At 35.6% G+C, this 21,321-nt stretch overlaps 2 protein-coding genes across 2 annotated transcripts; both read right to left on the bottom strand.

Moving 5' to 3' along the window:
• Nucleotides 1-685: 685 nt before the first annotated feature.
• On the bottom strand, nucleotides 686-11,862 carry LOC110115661 (isoflavone 2'-hydroxylase-like). Its single transcript, XM_020848964.2, has 2 exons — nucleotides 10,978-11,862; nucleotides 686-1,515 (listed from the first exon to the last, which is right to left on the bottom strand). The coding sequence occupies exons 1-2, from the start codon at nucleotides 11,860-11,862 to the stop codon at nucleotides 898-900; spliced, it is 1,503 nt and encodes a 500-aa protein (XP_020704623.1). The 3' UTR covers nucleotides 686-897.
• Nucleotides 11,863-15,642: 3,780 nt separating this feature from the next.
• LOC110115676 (isoflavone 2'-hydroxylase) lies at nucleotides 15,643-21,321 on the bottom strand. Its single transcript, XM_020848983.2, has 2 exons — nucleotides 20,407-21,321; nucleotides 15,643-16,482 (listed from the first exon to the last, which is right to left on the bottom strand). Exons 1-2 carry the CDS (start codon nucleotides 21,289-21,291, stop codon nucleotides 15,865-15,867), a joined length of 1,503 nt encoding a protein of 500 aa, XP_020704642.1. The 5' UTR covers nucleotides 21,292-21,321; the 3' UTR covers nucleotides 15,643-15,864.

Genomic DNA, 21,321 nt, shown 5'->3' on the forward strand with positions numbered 1-21,321 from the left:
GTTTGTGTTTTTTAAACTGTTGTTAGAAATTGTTGGCCTTAGGCTTCGGTTCTAAAATAATTTTTAGTAGAAAACTTTTTAGTTCAAGAAATAAATTTTAGTGCTAATTTTTTTTTTAAAAGCATAAGAAAAGCTGTCCCAAATGTAGGCTATATTTTCATTAGTTGATTTATTTGAGTTTATAAAAATCTAATATGTATTATATTATTTTAGGAATAATTTTATTACAAATGTCAAATATTCTAATTAAATCTTTTATAATTTGATATAGCAATGATTAAGATAATTTGCACATGAAACTAAAGGCAATTAAGCATCATCCATCAGATCAAACAACAGGAATAATCAGAATTACTCTTCAATAAACCCACGGTCATATCCTAATAAGGCTATAAGTAGATCAAGCAGCGTCCATCCAAATAATAAAAAGGCTTCGTTTGGGATGGATTTCTTATCACTTTTTAAAGTAGATTTCTAAAAAGCTGTTTTATGGAATAATAAGAAAATCTTCCCAAATAAAATCTCAATATTTCATCACACAACAAGAACAATAATAAGGGCAATTATTAGCTAGCTCAACCCAGCAAAAATACATGATCTTACAACCTCCTGTTTTACATTTTTCATGTTTAGAAGCTGGAACACACTTTCTTATGAAGTTCTAAAGAAGCCAACCGTAAGAAACAACTGAGTTATAGCATAAAAACATAGAAACGCAGTATTTGTTTATGATCTCATGCATAACTCCATACAATCAACACACTTAGGCTTCGTTTGGTAAGAAGCAGTAAGAAAACCGTCCCAAACAAAATCTTACACACTAGCTAGCTATCAATAAAGCTATATAGTTTATGAACACATGCATATATATGTATATTCGTCATGGAAGCTGATCGATCAAAGTTGTGATAGAACATTCATCATAACCTCCCGAGGCTTATACTTCAATTCCAAAGGAACTAACTTAGGTAGAGTAAGCCCTTCTCCTTCAGTCAAATCAACCATTTCTTCCCCAACTCTCTCCCACTCGAAACACTGAACTAGAGCTCCCAATGTCAAGCCCATCATTCTATTTGCCATAACTTCTCCCGGGCACTTTCTTCTTCCCGAACCAAATGGAAAGAATTGAAAACCTTCTGATCCTTCTCCTTCATCGAATCTCTCGGGTTTGAAACTTTCTGCTTCGTTCCATAGCTTTGGATCTCTCTGAATCGCATAAACATTTATCAGCAACATGGTTCCACTTGCAATGTTGTAGCCTTCTACAGTGCAATCTGCTGATGACTGATGCGGGATTAAGAGAGGACCAGCTGGATATAGTCTAAGTGTTTCCTTAATTATGTTTTGGAGATAGTGAAGATGAGGAAGATCTGAATCTGCGATCAAACGGTCATGGCCTACATGAAAGTCTATCTCGTCTCTTGCATTTTGTAATGTTTTGGGATGATTTAGGAGAAGGGACAGTGCCCATTCCATTGCTCCAGATGAAGAGTCAGTTCCAGCTGCAATTAGGACCTATACAAAAAATGATATAGTTAATATATAAATATTATCTTAGTGGAAAAATGAATATTATATATGTTCATAGGACAACAATCTTAAAAAAAAGAAATTCATATAAAACTATGAGAACTTTTATTTCTCTCTTAAATTCCTGAAAGTGACTTTCTGTATCCATTAGCTTTAGCTGTTTTTTTTTTTTGTAGAAAGTGAAACCATATAAATTGCAATTATTGTCTTTTGTCTGATGTGGGACTATGTGAAATTCAATATTATAGAAATTGTTTGCCTAACTTGGTGCAAGCATCATTTTCACAGAAACATTTTTCGCGTTATAAATTAGTTTTATACTGTAGAAAAAGAAATCTTCCAGCATAATCATAATTATGGGTGCTGTTCTCAATTATTATGATCTACTCTTTAGAATTTTGGGATTAGATAGAGGCTGTGATAGCTTAGTTCACAATGCTGTATTCCATTCAAGTTTCTGCTAGTCGTGATTGAAGTTGAGTGTATATAGGTGTGAATGAGTCAAGACAGTGTAATGATCATTTCTATAGCGTTAAATCTATCTGTGATGACCCGAATTGAACCAGGGAAGAACTATGGGTTCATTGAGTGCATGATAAATTCTACAAATTATATATATGTTTAGTTAGTCATGGAAGGCCGTGGTTTAAATTTGAAAGGAATATGCTAATTCGAAAAATTCCCCCTAGCAACACTGTAGTTGTAATTTTGTGGGATTGCTTTCTTTATTAGTCTATGAGCAGTGGGGAGTGCTATGGCACTGAATAGTTGGTGTTGCGACGCTGAAGTGTCTATTTGGCATTGAAATTTTATTTGGGAGCACTGTGACGCTAAGCTTTCTATCTGGGTGTTTGGAAACTTCTAGTGCGAATGCTGAAGTACTTAAAAAGGTAGCACTATGATGTTGGGTCTATAAATATCAAAATCCATTTACGAAAGTTTATTTCTCATTTTGAGGATGCCAGTTAGAGAGAGGAGAGGAATTTTAAATATATCAAGTTGAATTTGAAGGTCTTAGAGCCAATTTCGTGCGATGGGCTAGTTAAGAAAATTTTCCGACTCTAGATAGGTTACCTATATCCTACTTTAGAATTTTGTTTCATTGCTTTTGGGGTTATTTTTGTTATTTTATTTGATTTGGGTTTACACAAACACAAACTAATGAGGGTTTAGGAAGTTTCACGCTGTTACTTTTGCTATGTGATATAATATATTATTTTACTTATATTGACAAGAAAGATATAAATTTTCATCGAATATGTTAAGCTATGCATCATTTTTAAGTATTTATGTGAGTCTATTGACATTTATAAAAATTTCTACATAACAATAAATATTTTAAAATGATATTATGATTATTATTCATAAATGATTTTCTAATTTGTCATTGTTGAGTGTGTATATAAGTTTATCCCATATGCGCTACTATTTTATTGTACCTGTGAAATTTCATATACTCTTGTATCAGGTTAAATATTGCAATTACATGTTGAATACGTTGATGTTTTTATGTTCATGCGATGAGACTGATATGTTAAGTTTATTTGTTGGAGGATACATTGAGGATGAGAGGAAAGGAGGAAGTATATATAATAGTTGTACATATTTATGAGTAATATAAGCAGAGTTATAAGAATCAGGGCACACATATAATTCCTCCATCTTTGCGTTGATACGCTTGAATGGATGTGAGATGATTGAGTGGAGGTATAAATAGGAGTGGAGTCATAGAGGGCTTTGGAAAAATATGTACACGTCAATGCATATGAAGACATATGAAAAATGGGAGATATAGGTGGAATTTGAGGTATAATGAGGCATTAGGAAAATGTTAAACTATTTTGCATTAATATGTTAAATTTTATGTTATGTTATGTAGGTTATTTTTTTTATCATCTTCAAGTGAATACTCATTTTATCTTTCCTGATACATTCTTATTGTGATTTAACATATGACATAATTAGTTGTATTAATATAATTTTATTAGTGTTGCGCCCTTGAACATTCGCTGCACTAGAGAAAATAGATTTTAGCGTCCAAGTATTATATGAAGATCGCATATAGACATATAAGAGAGAGTAATATAAGAGTCATAAGAGATACAAAAATTTTTACGTGAAAAGTCCTGAAAAGGAAAATAAGCATGAGGCCTGATCCAGTTAAAATAATTTTACTAGTGTTTATAGTCGATTAAAATATACACCATATAGAGCACATTACACGATAGGAGTTAGAAAAATCAAGTGAGATTTATTACCGTTTTCCTCCCTCTCCCCTCTCCCTCCTCCTCCTCTTTCAATATCCATGAGGAAGTGCTTCTTCCTCAAGTGAAGGATCTAACATCTGGTATCAGAGCCACGGTGGTGGTGATCTCGAGGCGGAGGAGAGAAGGTTTCTTGTCTAAAGAAACGGAAGGAGGTAACATCGGCGGTGGCTTGGTGCCGTGATCGGAGGCGACTTCGGCTCGGCGTTGAGGTCGGGATCGGGTCGGAGAGTCCGATCGGATTTTTTTTGGCTCGACGAAGGGAGCGCATCCGACGGGGTTACCGGAGGCACGCAGACGGATCGGAGGGAGGCCGGTTTGCCTGATTCGGAGGCAAACAAAGCAGAAAAGCAGAATCAAGACGTACTTGGTTAGGCGTGGTTTCCACATACGGATCTTGGACGAAGGTGGTCCGGAGCAGTGCCCGTGGCTTCTTGATCGGGAGTTTGGATCGGCCGAACAGGCTGGTGAAACCTGCCGCAAGAAGGCTGGATATTTGGCTGAGGTGGACGTTCGCTCGTTTTGGCTTGCGTGAGGAGTTGAACGGAGGGGAGAGCTTAATTCGGCCAATAGCTTCTGCAGGCCGAATTACACATGGGCCTCTTGATTAGAAGGCGTGCAATTGAGTGTGAAGAGACTCTTGATCTTGGATTTGATTAAGATTATGCAAAAGGTGATGTCATGGTGACATCGGCAATTGTCTAGCAAGTTTGACGAAGGCGAACAAGAGCGGAGGCATGGAAGCTGTCGAGGCCGAATTTTTTGCTTGATCTTGAATCAAGTTTTGATCGGTCTTGACTAGCTCGGAAGTAAGACTTGTTCTTGATTTGAATATCGGTTCAGATTTTTAAAGAAGAGATTAGATCTTCTTTGTGGTGGAGTTTTGGACTTCAGGTGGAGTTCGGGATACACTGAGGTAGTGTCGGCTGTTCTTGGAGAGCAGTGTTGAAAGTGCGGGGCGCTTGGAGGTGCGAGGTCGTGCGGTGCGACAAGAGATCTGTCGGGAGGTGGAGCTAGACTGTCGGTGGACGCTTTTGGCGAAGGAGACCGACAAGCTCATTCTTTGGCTGTTCTTTAAGAACAGTTGTTATCTTTTTATTTTTGTAAATCTAGGCCCAATGTGGAGATTGTTAGATATTTGTTTCTAGATTTAGGATTGCTTTTGTTTCAGGTTTCTTGTTTTGGCATATGTGGCCATTTTGTGTTGCTTTTGTGTAGCTCGTAGGTGCCTATTATTAGGCTTTAGCTTGTATTAGGAAAGTAGCCAAGAGAAATAAAGATTTGTAGAATTTGGCTCATCTTTTTCCTCTCTCTCCCCTCTCCCTCCTCCTCCTCTTTCAAGATCCATGAGGAAGTGCTTCTTCCTCAAGTGTAGGATCTCACATTTTTTCTCAGTAGTATTTCTATTGCATAACATTAAGACATTTTTGTAATTTATGAATTGAGTTTAATTATGTTTTAATTAATGAAATGCATAAAAAAATATGTACAATCGTGAAAGAAATGTGAGATGATGTAATCTATTATTACGCCGGGCTAGTGAGAAATCGAGGTGGGATTATATTGGGACAGGGATAGTGGGTGACTGAGGTGAGATTCTGTTATGGCCAGTGGGTGGCTAAGGTGGGATTTTATTATGTCGGCGTCAATGAGAGACCGAGATGAGATTCTATTATGCTGAAGTTAGTGGGCTATATATATCAATTTTTTTAATGAATACAACGCACTTCTCTTGGAACTTTATCATATGCTTTTTCTAAATCAATAAATATCATATGTAGGTCCTCCTTATTTTCCCTATATTTCTCCATCAAACCTCTTAATAAATGTATGGCTTCCATAGTCGACCTACCCGGCATGAATCCAAATTGAATATTTTTTTTTAATGAATATGTATGAAATTTGGTCTTGAAAGCCATTATGATAATCACTATGAATTATTATATTTTATAATTTAATCAATTTCAATACAGCTTTTAAAGTTATCTAATTGCACTTAAATAATATTTGAAATTTAGTTTTAGCTTTCGTTTCAGTTTTAATTTTTTTGGAGTACTTCAGTTTATTATTGTAGCATTGTATTTTCAGTCTTTTGATTTAAATTATTAATTTGCCTACTGAGTCTTGTTAGCTCATTTTTTGTTTTGCTTTCATTTTCATTCTAGGGAAATGGTAAGGAGCAAGCTTTTGGATAGCAGGGTCAGTTTAATGCTGTAAATATGCACTTTTTGGTTAGTTTTATTTTTGCAGGCTTGGCCTTTATTTTATTTGTTGGTTATTGCCAAGTGTTGTTGTAGAGCTCGAAGGGATCATAGTTGGTGGGTGATGACGATCGTGTGATAAAATCTAATTTGAAATAAATTTTTTTATATTTAATATGATGACGATCGTGTGATGCCCTAAATCTAATTTGAAATAATTTTTTTATATTTAATATATAATAACTAGAGCTATCTAATTTTTTTCAATATAAAGCTAGTAAAAATAAAAAAAGAAATTAAAATATTAATATATACATATGTATTCATTTTCTATGTATAATATTCTAAATCTATACAATAATATCACAATTACTTTATTCTGAGTATAAAAAATAACTAAAATAATAAGAACCTAAATATGAAGATTCCTAATAATTTTCACATTTTTGCTCCCTTGCATTGACATGAAATCATTTAATCAAATATAATGAGCTTAAGTGCCTAGAAAATAATCAAATTTTATAACTAACTCAAAGCACGACAAAGAAGCAATATGAATGTCGTTGGTTAATTCGTAGCAGAAGTAGTTATATGATCTTGAATTAATGCAAAAAAAATAAAACACATATGAAGTAGTAAAGTTTATAATCAATAAAATAGTATAGTACGAAAGAAAATAAAAAAGTATAGTGGGCAAACTAGTAAATCAATACGGGTGTCAAATCAATAAAACATTTGTCGTATTAGGACTATCAATTAGTAAATAAATCATATAAAATGATAAAATCAAAGCATCAGTAAAGACTGTTAGAATCATATTGTTATAGTAAAACTCTATAATAATGTAAACATTTTATCCAGTTATTCTATATAAGTATCAAATAAGTATATTAATCATATGCTCAATATAAATACGATGAATCAATATTATTAATTAGTACAGAGAATCAATAGTAGTATCGAGTAATATTCATATCTATAGCAGTATAATTAGTAAAATCGGTGACATTAATAGTAAATTCGTACATTGGTAGTAAACTAGTAATCTATAATAGTAAAGCAGTAAAATTATGGGACAGAGGTCGGAGGGATCGTAGTCGGCTTGTGAGGGAGATCGGAGGGGCCGTAATCAAGGAGCGAAAGATATATGTCGGAGGGATAGTAGTCTGTGAGCAACAGAAGTTGGAGGGACTATAGTTGGCTGGGGACGAATGTTAGAGGGACTATAGTCAATGGACAACGGTGGTTGGAAGAACCAAAATCAAGCGATGGTGGTCAGAAGTAGACCTGACTATGGTGGCCGGATAGAGGTATGATAAATATTATAAGGTAAAGGATCAGCAGCGGTGGCCTGGTCGTGAGGGTTCGCTGGCAGTGGCGTTGGTGTGGAGCTCCGCCATGCTTTAAGTCTCATAGCTCTCTTAATCTCTAGCCTAAGGTCTAAGCTTTTAAAGGTCAAAGCCCCCCTTTCATGTGGGAAAGGGAGATTTATTTATAGATTTTTTAGAGTAGCATATTCCATAAATATATAGAAGATCAAAAGCAAATTCAGAGTGCTCCATCGGATGACTCATATTTATTCATTCAATCATAGAGTGTTTATGCAACATTTAAGTGCCTTAGTGATGTTATAATTAAGCGATCTTATGCTCATTAGATTAGTCCCAACGGGCAGCTCAATTTGAATTTAGGCATGCTATATTTGGAGATCATTTGATTATCCAATTTATGCTTTTAAGCTTTCAAAAATGCTTTGTCCCTTGATTTGGGCCCATTTGGGCTCGGTCCAAGAATTGGACCGATTTTGGTGTTGTTGGGTTCATCTCGATGACAAGTTCAATTTAATTATAAGTTTTCTAAAATTGGAGTTCGAATGGTTCCACATTTAATTTCTAAAGTTTTCAGCTTGCATATGCTTTGAGATTCATGTTTAATCAAGACCATTTTGATGACATATCAATCAGTAATTATAATGACACCTAACACATAAACCCATGTTACCATATTTAAAATTATATTTCATTTGTTCATTAAATGTTAAACCATTATGCAAATTTAATTAAAATAAATATTAAAATTTTCATAGATTTTGTGTAATACTTATTAGAGGATATACGGTTATTCATGATTTACAACTTTGCTGTTATTACAAAGATACCTGTACCTAAGGCTATATATTATAAAACCATGTAATATCTCATTAAGGAAATACAATTAGCTTTTATTCTCTCTCTGCTCTGCTTCCCGTTTCTTCTTCTTTCTCTGTTCTTTCCTTCTTTCTCTGATCTGCTTTCATGGTATCAGAGCTACTATGGGAGATCAAGACTCTGAAGAAGTTCTTCCTCCTCCCTCCCCTTCCGATCACAACTCCATCATCGCCACCACAATCCTAAAATTCATTACCAAACGACGCCTGTGCTCAGTATGTGGAAAAGAGTTGCCTATATGAAGTGAACTACCCAACCCACCAACATCAGAAGCTCTGTTCTGTCGATTTTGATCCCTCCTCTTACTGTACTCTTCGCTGCCCCAAGCTGCATTCAACTCAGCCCATATAACCTCTCCAATCCACAATGGTCGCTTCCCAGACTTTCTAATATCTGTGGTCACCATCACTCTGAATAATAGATCCAAGATATTTAAAACGTGTTACTCTTATTAATGACTTGAACGCTCAAAGTCACAATCCCCTCACTAGGTCTATTACTACTAAAATTGCACTTCATATAATTCGTTTTAGATCTACTCAATCGAAAAACTTTAGTCTCTAATGTTGAGCTCCATAATCCAAGTTTACCTTCAACTCTCTCTCTAGTTTTATCAACAAGAAGAATATCATCAACAAAAAGCATGCACCAAGGTACATCATCTAGCAAATGTCTAGTGAGAACATCCATAACTAAAGCAAAAAGATATGGACTTAAGGCTGATCCTATATGTAATCCAACCGAAATAGAAAAAAAACGAAACAAAATACCTTCCATCGGCGAAGAACGACCCTCGGCGGCGCGTGAGCAGGAAAGAGAGGATGCTCGGCGAAGTCCGGTGACCGTCGGCGATGTCAATCCACGGCGAGCGACGGACGGCGACGGGCGAAACACGCGAGGTGAGAGAACGGAAGGAAATGAATGAGCGGCCAGAGGGGCTCGGTGACGAAAAATAAGGCTTTCACCGGCGGACTTTCTGGCGGCGTAAACGCCGGTAACATTGCCGACGCAATTTGCGTGGGAAATAATTCGTTGAGTTTAAATACGCCGGCGCAATATCCGCCGGTCATTTGCGCCGGTATTTTTCCGCCATAACGTGCGACAGAAATGGTTCAACGCTCGTTTTACCGACGCATAGACCGGCGCATGGGACGCCGGAAGGTTTACGGCGTATTTTGCGCCGGAAAATGCGTCGTAAGGTTTCCGTCGCAATAATCCGCCGTTACCTGCGCCGTTCTTACCGGCGCAAAATTTTCCGCCGGAAAATCTGTGACATTAATAGTAAATTCGTACAGTGGTAGTAAACTAGTAATCTATAATAGTAAAGCAGTAAAATTATCAGACGGAGGTTGGAGGGATCGTAGTCGGCTTGTGAGGGAGATCAGAGGGGCCGTAATCAGGGAGCGAAAGATATATGTCAGAGGGATAGTAGTCTGTGAGCGACAGAAGTTGGAGGGACTATAGTTGGCTGGAGACGAATGTTAGAGGGACTATAGTCAATGGGCAACGGTGGTTGGAAGAACCAAAATCAAGCGATGGTGGTCAGAAGTAGACCCGACTATGGTAGCCGGATAGAGGTATGATAAAGATTATAAGGTAAAGGATCAGCAGCGGTGGCCTGGTCGTGAGGGTTCGCTGGCAGTGGCGTTGGGGTGGAGCTCCGCCATGCTTTAAGTCTCTACTGGCAGATTTATTTATAAATATATAGAAGATCAAAAGCAAATTCAGAGTGCTCCATCGGATGACTCATATTTATTCATTCAATCATAGAGTGTTTATGCAACATTTAAGTGCCTTAGTGAAGTTATAATTAAGCGATCTTATGCTCATTAGATTAGTCCCAACGGGCAGCTCAATTTGAATTTAGGCATGTCATATTTGGAGATCATTTGATTATCCAATTTATGCTTTTAAGCTTTCAAATATGCTTTGGTCCCTTGATTTGGGCCCATTTGGGCTCGAATTGGACCGATTTTGGTGTTGTTGGGTTCATCTCGATCGATGACACGTTCAATTTGATTATAAGTTTTCTAAAATTGGAGTTCGAATGGTCCCACATTTAATTTCGAAAGTTTTCGGCTTGAATATGCTTTGAGATTCATGCTTAGTCAAGACGATTTTGATAACGTATCAATCAGTAATTATAATGACACCTAACACATAAACCCATGTTACCTTATTTAAAATTATATTTCATTTGTTCATTAAATGTTAAACCATTATGCAAATTTAATTAAAGTAAATATTAAATTTTTCATAGATTTTGTGTAACCTACGAAGCAAGCGTTACTTATCCATACTATGCCATTTCAAGAAAGGGTAAGACCGTAGCCAAGTAAAATCAATTGATATAAGGCTTGTAGTTCAGTTTGTAGACATATTTTTCTTATAACTTTATTCTTTTGGCAATATAATGATTTTATGCTCGAGAAGCTATGTGAGAAAAGAATTATATTAGGATTTTTTTTTCCATTATTCTTTTGATTATGTGAAAAAATGAAATGAAAATATTTATATCTATTGCTATTTGATGATTTTAGACGGCTTTATGTTATCAATATCTACGAAATAAAATTATTAAATTTATTTTGAAAGGAATTTAATAAATAGTTAAAAAGTATGCTTCTTGTTTTATTTAGTTTAAAATAAATTTATGATTATAAAACTAATCATATTATATTTATCTATTTTTTTATTTTTATAGTACCAAGATCATTTTCTGATTACACATAAAATAAAAAAAATAAATTCAAATTTGAAAAACAAACACATTACCCATAACATGCCCTTAATGATCTCATCAGAATACCTCTCTGGCTCCTCTTCTTGCAAAGCTAGCATCACATCAAGTAAAGCCTTCTCCTCCGCCGCCCTTCTCCTCCTCCTCCTCCTCTCATCCACCATGTTCTGAAAACTCTCATCCACCTCCTTCCCCAATCTCATCAACCTCCTCTTCGTCCCCACCAAACCCAACCACCTAACACAGGGCACAAAATCCTCCACACACGAAGAAACACTCAGCCTAAGCGCCTCCTCTATCATTATACAGAACCTCTCCTCGTTGTACTTCCCACCAACCACCATTCTCATCATAATGTTAAAGCTTAGATTTTTTAGCTTTGTTTTCATCTCGGCTCGATTCCATTGGTCGGCCGCGGTAGAAAATAGGGAGTGGACGAAGGATCGGATTTCGTTAGCACGGATTCGAGCTAAGGAGTTGATGCGAGAAGTGGAGAGTAGCTCGATGGTGGCGATTCGACGGAGGTTGCGCCAGTGGGGGCCGTAGGGGGCGGTGCCGAGGATGGAGTTGTTAAAAGCCAGGTACTTTGTAGAAATGAGCAAAGGCCGGTCGGCGAAGATTATGTCATTGGTGGTAAGACATTCTTCGGCGGCGGAGGTGGAGGAGACGATAAGAACGGGACGGGAGCCGAAGCGGAGGAGGAGGATGGGGCCGTATGTGGAAGAGAGGAAGGCCAGCGTGCGATGGAGGGGTTGGTTGGACCGGCGGCGTAGGAGATGAAGGTGTCCGATGATGGGGAGGAAGCCGGGGATGGTGGGAGGGAGGTTGAGGTGGTGGCAGCGCCGGCGTCGGACGTAGAAGAGTAAGAGGAAGGTGATTATAAGGAGTGTTGTGAAGTAGGATTGTGGGGTGGTCTCCATTTGTTTCTTAATTCTTTGGTTCATGAGGAGATGCATATAAATAGTCAAAATATAATCTTTTATTCTTTTTACACAAAAAAAAATTAATATATTTTTGTAATTATTTTTTGGGAACGGGGTATCCACCTGCTGCCATGGCCGAAAAACACTTGGCGGCGTGATTAATCCTTAACTGACCTAGAAGAGGCACCCACCCTAGAAACCTCCTGCCCCGCACTTGATTGGGCCCCAGTTAAGAGGCACTGCAGCTCGAGGGGAATCGAGCATGGGTTGGGGGGTTCCCAACCGTACTCGCACACCAACCAAGCTAAGTTACAGTGGATTATTTTTGTAATATTTGATAATTTCACTTTCATGATATTTTGACTAAAAATAGTCATTCTATATTAAATATTCTTTATGAATGCGCAGTGTAGTTATAACGTTAGATGACCGTTGGTTTGCTATTAATGCGTTTAGCTTTCATCGGACGGGCATTTGCTATCCCAAATTTGCCAACAATGCAAAGAGTTTGCGTGAGGAATCTCTTCTAACATTAATGTCATTTGAAAACGTCATTTATTTGACTTAATGGTTTTCAAATGGTTTGATATACGATCACAAAATCTATATCAAACATATATTTTGATTTAGTATTTGATTAAAAAAGTCTTAGGATTGAATTTAGAATCATTGGTTCTTCGATTTGAGCTCATTTGGGCTCGGATTGAACTGAATTTAGTGTCATCGGGGTTGTCTTCTTGAGATAGTCAATTTGACCATAAGCTTGTTGAAATCGGAGTTTGGATGGTCCCGAATTTAATTTTAGAAAGTTATAATTTAAATTTGCATCTAGATTTATGCCCGATCAAGATGATTTTTTGGTTACAAATCAAGACTAAATGATTATCAAATCTCATTTGTTTATGGTAAAAAGAAGCTTCCCAATGGTAGGAGTGCAACAATTCCAATATCATACAATTATAAGATAATTAAGACACTTAAATATTGAATGAATAGCCCGTGATCAAATGATTTAGAACAAGCTATGCTATAAAATTGTTAGAATTTTAACTAAAATTAACAAAGTGCCACCCAAAAAGATTAAAAATAGACATCTATTTTTCCACTTGAAAGGGGGCTTAGAGCTTAGGCCTTGTTTTGAAATTATAGAGAGCTTGGAAATTCGAAAACTCTAAAGCTCCGCCTATCATTTAATATTGATGATCACCGTTAGCAGTTACTTCACACAACCTAACATTGTAATAATCAGCACCCAAATATTGTTGCCTGGCCATCATTGAATAGTCACAATCACCCAACTATAGTTTATTAACTAACATAATCTCATGACTACAGTAAGGGGGCGGGACTTCAAGAATTAAATCAGAGACCATATGAACTCCGGTTTTAGTAAACTTATAGTCGAACTGAATGTCTCAAAAATACGAACCCAACAACACCAAATTCAACTCAATCCGAACCCAAATGACTCCAAATCAAAGACCCGAAGCATATTTTGTATTACCAAACGGTTTCCAAACATGACATTCTTATAGTCGAATCGAGCGGCTAGACAAGACGAATCCAACGAGCCCAATATCGCCAAATTCTGATATCACTAAGACATTTAAATGCCCAATAAACGGTCCATGATTAAGATTGATCATCCATTCAAATCATTCCCAATTTAATTTCCTATTCATTTATTTATTTTTCTTGATTGATATTATCTTAATCCTATATTGATTCGATCTTAAAGAGATTTTATGATTTTTTTTTTGCAATGAGATTTTTAATATCACATATTTAGTTAATATATTAAACATGTTCTAGCAGAAATCAAGTGATTTGATGATTGAAGTCATTTTGTGAAGGAAGAAAATAAATTAATTCACTACCAAAGTTTTATCATTTTTAATACTGATTATATTGGTCCTAAGTCAGGATGTAAAAAGTTGAAGGAAAATTAAAAAAAAAAATTAGGCCCCCTCCTAGATATATTTTCTGGCTCCGCTACTGACTACAGTCCCCGGGCCATTTTCATATGACTACGGTCATTAGAAAACCATCTCTTGATGACTTTGTCGCTAACAACATTGGTTTTTACTATTGCTAATAGGTTGATGCACGCTTCTTAAATAAATGCTGCTACCCGCCATTCCCGACAACATTGACAAATGCTATTATTTATAAAGCTGTTGCACACCGTCGACACAAATGCCAATGGACTTAGATTTCATCGCTAGCCATGGACACCAATGTCAATGCATACCATCACATATACGAATAATGCATGCCATCGATACAATTGATGATGCCCATATAGTTTGTCTCTTATCATCGTCTATTGCATATGAAGCTGATGGATGTCATTGACACAAATTCCAATAATTGGTGAGTTTGTTGTGTCATGGCCAGCAAAATCGATGCATGCTGTTAAAACCAACTCACCTAATATAGTCTCTATTTCACAAATGAGAACAACCAAGACAAAGAATAATTCATCGAAGGTAACTCAAACATCATGGGTCTCTTCTAATTTCTACCATATAATATAATCCATCATCCAATCCACTTCATGTATACTACATCATACGAACGTCCTCCTTGATTACCCTACATAATACACTAATAAAATCATTTCAATTATGTCAAAGCTCGTGATTTTTTTCGCCGAAATTTTCATGTGGAACCTTGGTTTTTTCTGCAATTTGTTTTTTTTTTTTTTTTTTTTTTTGTTTATGTGCAAGTCCTTTGTGCCAGTTAAAATATCTCTATACATCAATAATGTCAATAATTTTTATTTCACAATCCTAACTGTTGCAAGTCCTAAAAATAAAGTAAAAAATTACTTGATTATAACTTCTAATTAAGGCTAAGCAAATCTTACGTTGATCCTTGATTGAATGTAAATCCGCAGCTTTGTCGAGTGAAAAACACTAGTAGATCACTCACAGCCGATCATTTGAGATCTCTCCATAAGCTCAACGACAAGTTTCCCAGAATTAATGGCGTAATCAGGAAGCACAAGTAGATCTTTTCAAAGCTACGTATGTTGCAGTGGATGGATGGAAGAAATGAATTTGCTAGAAGAAAAACTAAATAGTAAAGAACTTTATCTTCTTCTTACTAGAATGATTAAATATACAACCTAGTAGTAGAATATTCTAAACCTTTCTAGAAAACTATAACAAAGTAGATAAACTATTCCTAAGGTATGTTATAACTAAGATGTTCCACATCAACTTTTCTCACCTTAAAAAACAAGAGATTATTCTGTACGGTCGAACACATCTGGAAGTCAATTCGGATGCACCACATCATCCAATGCACTATGCATTGGATGACGTGATGCGTCCGAACACCGCACATAATAATTTTTCATGAGGAACACCGAGGGATTGTTCTTCCTATCACAATAACTCCTTTATACATGCTTACATTATTTGAGGTCATGTAAACCATTTATTATTCTGTGTGGAGTCTAGAGGGTGTCCGGAGACCAATAAAAATGCGCCATGTCACTCCAAAAATATATCGCGCTCGGTACCGAGCGCTTAACCGGACGATTTTTCCGTCCGGTGTCCGCACGGATTAATAGCTCAAGACACACAAGGGGAAACAGCTCCAACAAACATAAACGTTAAAAGAAAAAGAATTCAATGATCACAATCACAACAGTTTGCTTTCAAAGTTTAATAACTCTGGCACATGAAATTGCAGTTATAAATGAGTACCTTTGCCATATATTGCTAGAAGGAGCTAAGGAGATGAAGTTTGAAAGGCCTAAAACAAAGATTGATGTCTAGCTTTAATGGCAAATATATAGGCTTTCTCCAGATGATTTCAATGTTATAGATACATAGAAACACAGTATTTTTTTATATGAATACAAATAGATGTTTTATTTTTAAAACATCCAAAGATCTTAAACATAACACCATACAAGACATTTATTTAAACATCGGCCAGCTATCAATTTAGTTATATATATAATTGTTCAGCATGGCAGCTAATCAATCAAAGCTGTGATAGAACATTCATCATAACCTCCCTAGGCTTGTACTTTATTTCCAAAGGAAATAACTTAGGCAGAGTAAGCCCTTCTCCTTCTGACAAATCAACCATTTCTTCCCCAACTCTCTCCCACTCAAAACACTGAACCAAAGCTCCCAATGTCATGCCCATCATTCTATTTGCCATAACTTCTCCTGGGCACTTTCTTCTTCCCGAACCAAATGGAAAGAACTGAAAACCTTCTGATCCTTCTCCTTCGTCGAATCTCTCAGGTTTGAAACTTTCTGCTTCTTTCCATAGCTTTGGATCTCTCTGAATCGCATAAACATTTATCAGCAACATGGTTCCACCTGGAATGTTGTAGCCTTCTACAGTGCAGTCTGTTGATGAGTAGTGTGGGACTAAAAGAGGACCAGCTGGATATAATCTAAGAGTTTCTTTAATTATATTTTGCAGGTAGTGAAGATGAGGAAGATCTGAATCTGTGATCAAACGATCACGACCTACATGAAAGTCTATCTCATCTCTTGCCTTTTGTAATGTTTTGGGATGATTTAGAAGAAGGGAGAGTGCCCATTCCATTGTTCCAGAAGAAGACTCAGTTCCAGCTGCAATTAAGACCTGTTCATATAAGTGAGATTATAAACTGAATGTTAGGGATTACTGAATTTCTATATGAATGCTAATAACATGTGCAAGTCAGCCTCTGATGATAAAATATTCTATGAAGTATCTAAAATCTCTGTCAAAGTAGATTTAAAAGCATAAGTAAGAACTCTCAATTCAAGTATATATAAAATCCTAAAAAATCATATTCTGCTAGTACTTTATGCATTTTTTATAAGTTATTGAGGTTTAATTAAATTGCTATTTAATATTTTGAATGGGCATTGATATCTGTGATGGGCTAAGAAAAGAAGTATGCTAAGTTATGAAATATTTTGTAATTCAATTTTAATTATTTTGATTTATAGATTGAAAGTAATTGGATCATTATATATAAGTTTTTGATGAAATGAAAAATGTTAAGTTGTTTTTATTATATGGCTTTTAGGATCTCTAGGTGTTTTGTTGTTGAGTGATAATTGTGAGATTTAGGTATTCAATCCTTCAATTAGATCCTAGGACATTGCAAAGATGCATATCCTACAAATATTGAAAATTTTTTAAACACTCATTAGGATTACACCTATTAATTCCTTTGAATATAGATTATTATATAGCTGAGGGATTCAATTTGATTATAAATTTGTTAAAATAGAAATTTGGATGGCCCGGTGAACTTAATTATGTAAGTTTTTAATTCAAATATACGTCAACATTTGTTCTCAATCAAACCTATTTTTTCATGATGTATCAGTTTGACTTTAAATTGATGAAGAAGTTCACTTTTTTTTTTCAGAGTTTGATGTTTAAAAAAACACTGGTATATAAATTCACAAGTTTTAGGAGTATAACATTTCTCTTTTATATCTCTATAATTATTATTTTTTTATGGCCATCTATATGACAAAACATCTTTTATAAACATGAGTGTTGCACTTTCTAATTGAGTGACAAAATTTAATTTTAAGAATTAAACCATATGATTAGGGGAGTATCCTCGAGGGGAAGAGAAAGTGCAACATTAATGAACTATGTATGATCCATAAGACAACTCATGCAAGCATTTCCATCTGTTCTCTAATTGTGAAGGTTGTTCTAATCGTGGTAGGTACTCCGAATCCTATTTTTGTTGATGATTTTGAGTTTTGATTTTCTATTCCTCTAAAATTTGATTAAAATATATTATCTCTCAATTTAATGAACATTCAGTGTATAAGTTTTGATATATATAAATATATATTATTCTACACATTTTGATTTGATCATATTATATTTTTACATAGTAGTTTTACATGTATAATATTTTAACTGAACTAACAAGAATAATGGACACATGTGAATATATTAGGATTGATGCATCTATTTTATCAAGTATGATATGGCATGAATATGATATAGTTCACCTAAAATAACATGCATACTATACCGAGTACATTGGTAGGACATGTATATTGATATAATAGTGTTAAAATAATACAAATGTTAAATTGCATAAGATACACATATGATATGATATGAATTGCATATAAGATATAGCATTGGTGTGTGATGCTAAAAAGACTGGTTATTTATAGAATGATTTAGATTAGCTGGAGCAAAATATCTTTTACAGGAGGGTGGGCCAATGAGATTTCTTTTAAATTAAGAGATTTTAGTATAATACTAATAAAAGATAAGGAGTCATAAGCGGATGAGATATACAAAAGCGTAGGAGTAATGACTCTTGCAAGTTGCAAGAAGCCACTTGATGCACAATTATGATATGACAAGATAAAAGAAAATATCATATGATTTTTGATGTCCAAACATGTATTTATAAGAATATGTACATGCATATATACATGCATGATATGATGCTAGAGATAATATATGTATAAGTTATATGCTATATGAGCTATATGATACATGATATAATACACGAACATGATGCATAATGATATTGATATTGATACATATATGTGATACACTTACATATGAGATTGATACATACTGCATAAATAACATGATAAGACATAGAAATACCATTCATGATATTAACATTCATTGATAACTAAAATACCTCAATCACAAGTGTATTAGCTTACATGATTCCCATGATAATATAACTATAACATTATTCTTAATATTTTGGGATAATTCCGAGTAGGGGTGTCAATTTCGAGTCACAAGTCGGGTTTGGATTGAACCCGAAACTGACCCGGCACTATTCGGGTCAACCCAAACCCGACCTATTTTTATAAATGGATCGGTTTTTAGAACTCGAACCCGACCCGCTTCGGGTCCGGGTCAACTCAGCATCACCTGAATGACCCGGTGCCAACAAAAACTGCTAGTTTTTTGGTCCAAAAATGTGTTAATCTCCACTTTTCGGGTAAAGAACAGGTCATTCTTGAGTTGACGGGTCAAAAATAGATTTTCGGGTCAATTTCGAGTCAAAGGGTCAACCTGAACCCGACCCGATTTTTAAAACGGGTCCAATTGTTGAACCCGAACCTGACCCGTTTCGGGTTCGGGATGACCCTAACCCAGAATTTTTCGGGTCGGATTCGAGTCATGTTTTCGGGTCATGTCAAATATTGACACCCCTTGTTCCAAGTCAATGATTATTGCTCACTTTCATGATTATGATTCATATTAATTGACATTATTCATACTAGCCATTACTATTCATATTTATATATTACATGCACATGAATATATGATAACCATACTCTACTCATGATTTCAATTATTACATGGATATTATTCTACTTTTCATGCACTGGGTGCAATAAGCTTCTACTCACTATATGATTTTTCATAATTTTAGAGAAGGATAAGGACACAATCGACTGAGATAAATGAGATTATGAATATAAGTATTTTATTTGTTATTATGTTCATTTTTATAGTCATGCATTTATTTATAAAGATTGATTGGAAAAATGTATTCATGACTAATCTGAATTATTTTATCCATATGTGCGTTGAATCGTTGTACAAACTACGACGTTAAATTATCTCTATACTATTTAATTTAAGTATTCCCATATGCAAGAATCCTAACGACATTACATCATATATATCTATTTATCTAAGCATATATTGCGGGAAATTGAAAAAGAAAGTTCAGATGAAATTCCCTCGTATTATTTGATTTTCTTTAAATGATGCATCTAAATGGAAAATGAAGTTTACCTACATTTGAATTCTCTACTTTTTTTCCTTTTCATTGCCCATATGACCTATTTTATTAATTATCCTTTTAATTAATGATAATTATTTTATTTAAAAAAAAAAACCTATTTAATTTAGTATCTCCTCTTTTATAATAAATCCCAACTTTTCAATCACATTCCAACAATGACATCAAAGATGGTACTGAATTGGTGACTATTGGGTTTACATGGACCAAACAAATAACAAATCTTATCCTCCTATGTAAATCCAATGAGATTTAAAAATAGGAGTTGAAATTTTATCATGGTTGAAGAAATTTGAGCACTTTTTTTTTTCTTTTTTTTTTTAAATGGTGAACCTAAAGCCAAAAAATAGTTTGTATGTGATATCATGATATATTTGTTTCAAGATAAAATAAAAAAAAAGGTTAAAATCTTTAGATTTATTTTGAGATATGTATACTATAAATTATTGATGCATTGCACTAATCTCAAAATAGATATAATGTCTTTAAAGCTCATAAGAATATCCTGATTATTATCATTTTTTTTTCAAAAAAAGCACAAATATAAAAGATAAATATTTAAAATTAAAATAATACTTAACATATATAAACACAAAAAAAAAAAAAAAAGTAGAACAAGAGATTATTTTTTCTTTATAGAAAATGTAAATATCTTCCAATGTTAACTATTTTATCATTTGATAACCTATAATGATATAAATTATATTATAATATCATGAAACAAATCTGAATTTAAAAGTAAATAAACACATTACCCATAACATCCCCTTGATGATCTCATCAGAATATCTCTCTGGCTCCTCTTCTTGCAAAGCCAGCATCACATCAACTAAAGTCTTCTCCTCCACCACACTCCTCCTCCTCCTCCTCCGTTCATCCACCATCATCTGAAACCTCTCATCCAACTCCTTCCCTAATCTCATCATCCTCCTCTTCGTCGCCGCCACGCCAAACCAAGTAATCCAAGGAACAAAATCCTCCACACTCGAACTACCGCTCAGCTTAAACGCGTCCTCTACCATCAACCAAAATCTCTCATCGTAGTACTTTTCACCATCCACCATCCTCATCATGGTGTTTAAAGACAGATTTTTTATGCTTGTTTTCATCTCGGCGAGATTCCATCGGTCGGCGGCGGCGGTAGAGAATAGAGAGCGGAGGAGGGATCGGGTTTCTTCAGCCCGGATTCGAGCTAAGGAGACGATGCGTGATGTGGAGAGTAGCTCGATGGTGGCGATTCGACGGAGGTTACGCCAGTAAGGGCCGTAGGGGGCGGCGCCGAGGATGGAGTGGTTGAAACCGAGGTACTTTGCGGAAAGTAGTAAAGGTCGGTTAGCGAAGATTATGTCGTTGGTGGTAAGACATTCTTCGGCGGCGGAGGGGGAGGAGACGATGAGTACGGGGCGGGAGCCGAAGTGGAGGTGAAGGATGGGACCGTAGGTGGAAGAGAGGGAGGTGAGGGTGCGGTGGAGGGGTTGGTGTGGCTGGCGAAAGATAAGGTGGAGGTGGCCGATGATGGGGAGGGAGTTTGGGATCGTGGGAGGTAGGTTGAGGTGGCGGCGGCGGCGGCGGCGGTGGCCAGAGAGGAGGACGAGGAGGGTGATTGTAAGGAGTGCTATGAAGTAGTATAGAGGTGCCATTTCCGTTTGTGGTGGTACTCTTTAGAGTAT

This window comes from Dendrobium catenatum, unplaced genomic scaffold (assembly GCF_001605985.2).
Source record: "Dendrobium catenatum unplaced genomic scaffold, ASM160598v2 fragScaff_scaffold_1449, whole genome shotgun sequence".
NCBI classification, from domain to species: Eukaryota; Viridiplantae; Streptophyta; class Magnoliopsida; order Asparagales; family Orchidaceae; genus Dendrobium; species Dendrobium catenatum.